The sequence below is a fragment of the Triticum aestivum genome, chromosome 1D, assembly GCF_018294505.1.
Source record: "Triticum aestivum cultivar Chinese Spring chromosome 1D, IWGSC CS RefSeq v2.1, whole genome shotgun sequence".
NCBI lineage: Eukaryota > Viridiplantae > Streptophyta > Magnoliopsida > Poales > Poaceae > Triticum > Triticum aestivum.
The window spans coordinates 17,961,562-17,969,958 of NC_057796.1; the positions used below are offsets into that span (position 1 = coordinate 17,961,562).

Consider the following 8,397-nt stretch of genomic DNA (forward strand, 5'->3'; position numbering starts at 1 on the left):
GATACACATTTTCAAAGGATCACAATGACTCTTACATTACGTAAAATACTTGTCAAACGCAAGAAAACCATAGTTCTCGTCAAACTGCCCTGCCCAGTGGTGGTGGATTCGGGATTGGGATAGATGGAAACATAATTTCCCATGTCTTCCTTGGAGTACCCTACCGGTCCCCGTGGGTAACAGTCGATCCTCAACAGGTGTTGGCGGACCGTGATGACCTCAGAGCAGACGACCTCGTCGGTGCCAAGGTGCTTGACTTGCTCGTAGTCTACCCTGAAGTGGAGGGAAGCAGAATCCACACAAGTGGTGGTCGTCGACGCCGGCAGTACCGGAGTTCGTGTGATTTCTTTACTCACTATACGATCAAATCCAACAAGGGTTAAGTACACCGGTTCTCAGACCGCGAGATCGAAAGAAAAGTATACACAGTAGAAAAGTTAGAACGTGTTGGAGACTTCATATCTCTCAACTCAGGCATTTTCTTGAAATATTAACTTCAACTCCTGGAACATCTCATATGCTCCATCACATTCAAAACATCTTTGAAGTCCCGATTCTAAGCCGTAATGCATGGCACACTGAACTATCGAGTAGTCATCAGATTTAGCTTGCCAGACGTTCATAACGTCCGGAGTTGCTCCTGCAGCAGGCCTTGCACCTAGAGGTGCTTCCAGAACGTAATTCTTCTGTGCAGCAATGAGGATAATCCTCAAGTTACGGACCCAGTCTGTGTAGTTGCTACCATCATCTTTCAACTTAGCTTTCTCTAGGAACGCATTAAAATTCAAGGGAACGGTTGCACGGGCCATTGATCTACAACAACATAGATATGTAAAAAACTATCAGGATTAAGTTCATGATAAATTAAAGTTCAATTAATGATATTACTTAAGAACTCTCACTTAGATAGACATCCCTCTAGTCATCTAAATGATCACGTGATCCATATCAACTAAACCATGTCCGATCATCATGTGAGATGGAGTAGTTTTCAATGGTGAACATCTCTATGTTGATCATATCTACCATATGATTCACGTTCGACCTTTCGGTCAGTTTTTCGAGGCCATATCTGCATATACTAGGCTCGTCAAGTTTAACCTGAGTATTCTGCATGTGCAAAACTGTCTTACACCCGTTGTGTGTGAATATAGAGCTTATCACACCCGATCATCACGTGGTGTCTCGGCACGACGAACTGTCACAACGGTGCATACTCAGGGAGAATACTTATACCTTGAAATTTAGTAAGGGATCATCTTATAATGCTACCGTCGTACTAAGCAAAATAAGATGCATAAAAGATAAACATCACATGCAATCAAAATATGTGACATGATATGGCCATCATCATCTTGTGCCTTTGACCTCCATCTCCAAAGCACCGTCATGATCTCCATCGTCACCGGCTTGACACCTTGATCTCTATCGTAGCATCATTGTCGTATCGCCTACTATTGCTTTTGCAACTATCGCTACCGCATAGTGATAAAGTAAAGCAATTACATGGCGATTGCATTTTATACAGTAAAGTGACAACCATAAGGCTCCTGCCAGTTGCCGGTAACTTTTACAAAACATGATCATCTCATACAATAACTTATATCACATCATGTCTTGACCATATCACGTGACAACATGCCCTGCAAAAACAATAGTCTCTTTTAGGCACGGCTATTAATTGAGTGTGATTTACAAGATAGTCTCTGGTTCGTACGAAAAACAGTTCGCCCTCACTACAATAAAGTTAATCTTTCCGGATTTTAGGAAGGGATTACAACATGGGAGAAGCATGGAGGCCAACCCGCTTCGAATATGGAGCACGCATTTCCAAATGCAATGGAATAGGGGGGTCTTATATCGATTCGATCTGATCCGCATGAATCAGTCTTTCGATATAGGTCAATCTTTGCCTATTGGGCAATAAGATGAAGAGAAAGCCCCTCTTTGCTTGACATGCCTCACTATTAGGAGGCACTCGCCGAGAAAAATTGGGAGCTTGTAGCATCTCTGGCAGATGCCATAAAAGCTATATTTGAGATGAATTTTTTCATTTAGGGAATTAACCTTAACCAGGAGATCCCCTAAACATCTAACTACTTCAAATTACAAGTTTACATCCTCTACAAAAACACTCTTCAGACTATTAGGGAGTCTCTGGTTCGTACGAAAAAAACAATTCGCACTCACTACAATAAAAGTTAATCTTTCTGGATTTTGGAGCAAGTACAATAAGCTTATGTAAGGAGGCTATAAAGGTTAAAAAATACTTTTCTGCTGACATGGTGGGGAGAGAAGAGGAGAGCGAAGAGGAGCCGGCTACAGAATAAGAGCCAGCAGTAGCATGTGCACCTAGGCAGTATGTGAGAGTGGAAGGTGGGCCATGCATTAATGAAGTAGCACATCTTTATATCTTACTATTGTATTTGTCGGCTATAAGGTTGGCTATAGATGACATGGCAATATCATATAGCCATCAGCTGGCTGTACTACTAACCATGCACTTAGGAGGGGATTACAACATGGGAGAAGCATGAAGGTCAAACCGCTTCTAATATGGAGCATGTCTTCTGACAATGCAATGGAGTTGGGGGTTCTCATATCGATCTGATCTGATCCGCATGAATTAGTCTTTCCACATAGGTCAATCTTTGCCTATTTAGCAACAAGATGAAGAGAAAGCCCCTCTTTGACATGCGTCCGTATTAGGAGGCACTCGGGGAGAAAAATTGGGAGCTTGTAGCATCTTAGGCAGATGCCATAAAAGCTATATTTGAGATGGATTTTTTTCATTTAAGGAATTAACCCTAACAGGGAGATCCCTAAACGTCTAACTCCTTCAAATTACAAGTTTATATCCTTTACAAAAACACCCTTCAGACTATATTTGGTCCAAGAGGGAACCTCTCAAGATAAGTAGGGAGACGACCATGCCATCCACGACAACTGCCGCCGTTGCTCACCTCACCAACGGTCGCCCACGGCTCATCCCGCTGCCCATGGTGCCTCCCCTCTGCCACACCTCCCTCTCTCAATGTCTCGGCAAGATTATGATAATATTCTTTTTACCTTTTTCGTCTTCCCAGCATCAACGACTCGGCGGCGCTCCTCCCCGTCGTCGCCGACCACCAGCAGAGCAGCGACATGAACTGACAAATCCTATCTAGGAGAAACATCACATGTAGAGAAACATGGTAGCCCACGCCCATTCCAATGATTTTTTGAGTTTCAGACCACACCATCGTGCCACTAAGAGAAGGAAGATGCGAGGAACTCATTCTAAAGAACAAGTGTCCAAACCATGGCCTGTGGAGGACGAATTCACCTACTTTCTCGATTCCATCTTCGCATGTGTACATCGCGCTCGATGTGCCTTTATCCATTTACATTTGCGGATCATCTACCCTAGGCCCTAGCTAGCTGATGTACATCTTGATCTAGTGGCGAGAGTCGTTGTTGGCCACACAAAAGAGAGAAAAATAATGAAGGAAGAAGGAAGAAGGTGATGAAGAGAAGTTTCGGTCGAGTAGGTTTGACGGATTAAGTTTACCAGATCTGCTAGATGAAGAAAAGTTTAATCCCTTAAAAAAATTAAATTTTAGCATCAGGCATATTCTTTTTATTATAGGATTATAGGATAGGGGGTCTGCTGGAAATGCTTTTACAATATCTGAAGGCAGAGGTGCATCGAACAAGGCAGCATGCCAGAATGAAAAGGCTTTGTTTGTGCATGGCGTGTATACTCTGCACAACACTTTCCAAGTTTTGTATGTATGATAGAAATCATAATGCATTGACTACAGGCGAACAGCAGTGCATGGGCTACATGCAAATGGCAGGAGAAGAGGCGATTCCACACGGATTAAGACCCCTGCGATTGTGAAGGCTTGTTTTGTCCGGTTCCTAGATTAAATTCAAGGAAGTGATGCAAATATTTTAAGTGGTTCTGTTTGGGTGTATGCAAGTATCCTGCGCGAGATATTGGGGCATGTGGATGTTCCAGTTTCTTTGGAGATGAAAGGATATTATTTTCGTTGGAGCCGTACATGTCACGAAGTTGCGGTAAAAAGTCTTGGAAGAACAATTAGTCACAAATTGCTTTAAATAGCTTTGTATTTTCCATTTATTAGTAGTCTTTTTTTAAAACATCTATTAGTAGTCTTTGTTTTCTATTGGATTGTGGAACTTTTAGGGCTTTCTTCAGAAATTTTCTTAATACAAACTAATATGCAATTCAGTGAGCGTTAGACAAAAAAACTTACATTGATGGCGTAAGCGATTATTTACAAAATATATTGTACATTTTCATCTATTAGGATAACTATTTATTAGTAGCATTTTTTTCTCCAGAATACAACATAGTCTTTCTTAGTAACAAATCATCTAACGAACTAGAAATCATATCTATATTGGAATTTAGCAACCAGAAAAAACAATAAATTAATCCCCCTTGGTACACATTTTCAATGGAACACAATGATTCTTGTATTGCGTAAAATACTTTCCAAACGCAAGAAAACCATAGTTCCCGTCAAACCGCAAACAGAATCCCGGGTGCCAATGCACCAATGTAAAAGACAAAAGAAAACACAAATGTGAAATTGTCCAGTGTATAATGTTCCAGCACTATAGTTCTAATTAAATTCTAAACTCAGCAACAATAATCTATGAAATCTGTGCCTTAGCCTGATGAAGTCGTGGGCCTCTTCAAATCGTTTTTGAAATAAGAGGCTTCTTCGCTTTTTTCTCTTTTGCAATGAAGTCAACGCACTTGTCCTTCAACTCGAGGCAATTGTACATGTCAGCGCAAGCTTGAATATATGTAACGGTATCCATTGACACATTATCCCATAACTTTAGCGGGTCTAGTGCGTACCGATCCCCAGCGGCAAGTAAGTCAAACAATACCTCATTGGAATTGGAGGTGTTATCCTCTGTACTAATAGGAAACTCAACCGTGTATATGAACCCAAGCAAATATTTGAATGTTGAAGGTGTGATATCGTGCAGTGTGATGGATGCCATTGTAGCTTCGGCCATGGACCCAAAAAGCTCTGCCTTGAAGATGGGTGAGCGGGCTGCAAGAATGGCTCGGTTCACGGGGAATATCTCGCCGTCGACGGTAAACGACACGTCCGTCCCATACGCCTGATCCAGTAAGCAGCCGAGATGGTTCTTGATGTCAGACAGGGGCACGGTGACAGGGGTAGTATCACGCGTGACCATGATGGTGCATACGAACGTGACGTGCCCGTCAGTAACATATTTTTCCCCGAGGTCCTTTCTTGCCACAAACCGATTCCATCCCCAGTCATCGAGGCAATCAGGGGCGCCCATGATTGTGAACTCGTGAAGGCCAGTCTTGACTCATACTGTTTCTGATGGCTTGTCATCTCTATCCTTTATAAAGGCGATGAAGGTGGCGCGTACGCTTCCGAAATCGCTCATATGCCTAAGGTAGATGGAAACATAATTTTCCATGTCATCCTTGGAGTACCCTACCGGTCCCCGTGGGTAAGAGTCGATCCTCCACAGGTGTTGGCCGACCGTGATGACCTCAGAGCAGACGACCTCGTTGATGGCAAGGTGTTTGACTTGCTCATAGTCTACCCTGAAGTGGAGGGAAGCAAAATCCACACAAGTGGTCGTCGTCGACGCCGGCTGTACCGGAGTTCGTGTGATTCCTTTACTCACTGTATGATCAGATCAAACAAGAGTTAAATACGTACACCGGCTCTCAAACCGGGAGATCGAAAGAAAAGTATACCACAGACCACAGTAGACGATCCAAACGAGAGGGCACCCACTGGCTGGCTAGTCTCCGGAGTTGGCGGCGGCGATCGGTGGTTCCAGCCGTACTAGCCGCCCGCGGTCCTTGCCGGAGCCGTCGTACACCAGATGTGCGGTCGCGTGCTCGCCTCTCGTGGGTCTCCTGGGTGCCTAGGGTTCGATCTAATACTGTCCCCAAGTATTGCGCTTTTTCTGCAGAGTCCTATTCTGCTGCCTGCTGTTATTTAGTACCATGCGATCAGATCATTTATCGTTAAGATTCTTTGGTTTTTTTTTTCCGAGAGCAGTTTCCCCATACCCATACGAACATCTCCGGCCTATCTAACGATCGAAACTAGTAGTTCAAGACTCGTGCATGTATGCCTTTCATGGTTTTGTACTTTGAACCTTGCTTGGTTGCATCGCACCGTGAGATAGTTGCCTTTCTTTTTTAGACAAGTGAGAGAGTTGCCTAGCACATATGCCTAAGAGCATCTACAACCGGACCCCTTATATACCCATCACAAACAACTGGGTGGGTTGCCCAGTCAATGCCTGGACGCGAAAAACCGCACCAAACCGCGGCTGACAAATCCGGCCCAAACGATCAGTGGTTCCGGAAGTCCCCATATCTGTCAGATACGCCCGGGCACTGCCAGATGCGGAGAACTCATTCTGAAGAATGAGTGCCCAAACCATGGCCCGTAGAGGACGAACTCACCTACGTTCTCGATTCCATCTTTGCATGTGTACATCGCGCTAAATGAGCCTTTATCCATTTACTTTTGTAGATAATCTATCCTAGCTAGGCCCTAGCTAGCTGATGTACATCCTCTAGTGGTGAGAGTCGTCGGTGGCCACGTAAAAGGGAGAAAAAGAAAATAAGAAGGAAGAAGAAGATGAAGAGAAGTTTTGGTCGAGTTGGTTTGACGGATTAAGTTTACCTGATCTGCTAGATGAATAAAAATTTAATCCCTTAAATAAATTAATTTTTTAGCATAAGGCATATGCTTTTTCATTATAGGATTATAGGATAGGGGATCTGCTGGAAATGCTTTTACAATATCTGAGGCGCATTTTCTTTCTTCCATGGAAGAAAGAACACCCTTGGCTAGGGTTTCTCATGCCTCCCGCCGGTGCCGCCGCCTGTCTACCTCTTCTTCTATGGTCATAGGGCCATGAAGGCGTGGTGGATCCCGGCCCTTGCCGGCGGGAGGGCTCCCTTTTTTCATACTCTTTTGAGTTTTGTTAGGGTTTATGTCCTCCTCAGAGAGAGGAGGTGACGACAGCTCTCTGCAGATGGAATAAGATTCTCCCTGCCTTGTCCTCGTCCCGGTGGTGTTTCTAGCATTGTCAGAGGGCGTGTGGAGGTTTATCTCCGGCGAATCTCGCAGGATTCGGCCGACGTTTGTCTTCAGTGGATCCATGTGGATCTTGTCTTCGTTCGTCTTCGTTCGTGCGTCTACAGATTGGATCCTTCTGATATACGCTTCTCTTCATTGGCGATGGATGCTGTTCTGGTGCGCTGGTCCTATGGGGACTTAGCACGATGACTTTCCGACTGTCTACTACAACAAGATTTTTCCGGCTCCGATAAGAGAGGGGAGAAGATGGCGCCGCGCCTTCGGCTCGCTCCAGTGCTAGTAGTCGTCGCTAGGGGGTCTACGAACCTAGATGTATTTTTTATTTCTGGTGTTCTTTGTACTATCTTGATAGTTGATGAATAGATGAGAAGTTATTGTCGCAAAAAAAGGCAGAGGTGCATCGAACAAGGCAACATGCCAGAATGAAAAGGCTTTGTTTGTGCCTGGCGTGTATGCTCTGCACATCACTTTCCGAGTTTTTGTATGTATGCCAGAAATCATAATGCATTGACAACATGCCAATAGCAGTGCATGGGCTACATGCAAATGGCAGAAGAGGCGATGCCACACCGATTAAGACCCCTGTGATCGTGAAGGCTTGTTTTGTTCGGTTCCTAGATTAGATTCAAGGAAGTGATTCAAATATTTTAAGTGGTTCTGTTTGGTTTATGCATGCATCCCGCGCGAGAGATATTGGGGCATGAGGATGTTCCAGTTTCTTTGGAGATGAAAGAATATTATTTTCGTTGGAGCAGTACATATCACAAAGTTGCGGTGAAAGGTCTCGAAAGAACAATTAGTGACAAATTGCTTTAAATAGCTTTGTATTTTCCATCTATTAGTAGTCTTTTTTTAAACGTCTATTAGTAGTCTTTGTTTTCTATTGGATTGTGTAACTTGTAGGGCTTTCTTCAGAAATTTTCTTAATACAAACTGATATGCAATTCGGTGAGCGTTAGAGAAAAACAGTTACATTCACGGCGTAAGCGATTATTTATTAATATATTGTACATTTTCATCTATTAGGATAAATATTTATTAGTAGCATTTTCTCTCTCCAGAATACAAACATAGTCTTACTTAGTAAGAAATCATCTAACAAACAAGAAATCATATCTATATTGGAATTTAGCAACCAGAAAAATAAGAATAAATCAATCCCCCTTGGTACACATTTTCAATGGAACACAATGATTCTTGTATTGCGTAAAATACTTTTCAAACGCAAGAAAACCATATATAATTCTCATCAAACCGCTAATAG

At 43.2% G+C, this 8,397-nt stretch overlaps 1 protein-coding gene across 1 annotated transcript; it reads right to left on the reverse strand.

The window, feature by feature from the left end:
• Window positions 1-4,460: 4,460 nt before the first annotated feature.
• Window positions 4,461-5,984, reverse strand: LOC123163241 (BTB/POZ and MATH domain-containing protein 1-like). The gene is made up of 2 exons (XM_044580966.1): window positions 5,775-5,984; window positions 4,461-5,693 (listed from the first exon to the last, which is right to left on the reverse strand). The coding sequence occupies exon 2, from the start codon at window positions 5,335-5,337 to the stop codon at window positions 4,708-4,710; it is 630 nt and encodes a 209-aa protein (XP_044436901.1). The 5' UTR covers window positions 5,338-5,693; window positions 5,775-5,984; the 3' UTR covers window positions 4,461-4,707.
• Between the last annotated feature and the right edge of the window lie 2,413 nt (window positions 5,985-8,397).

Coding starts and splice junctions, on each gene's coding strand:
- LOC123163241 (XM_044580966.1), bottom strand. CDS start 5,337: ATGGGCGCCCCTGATTGCCTCGATGACTGGGGATGGAATCGGTTTGTG.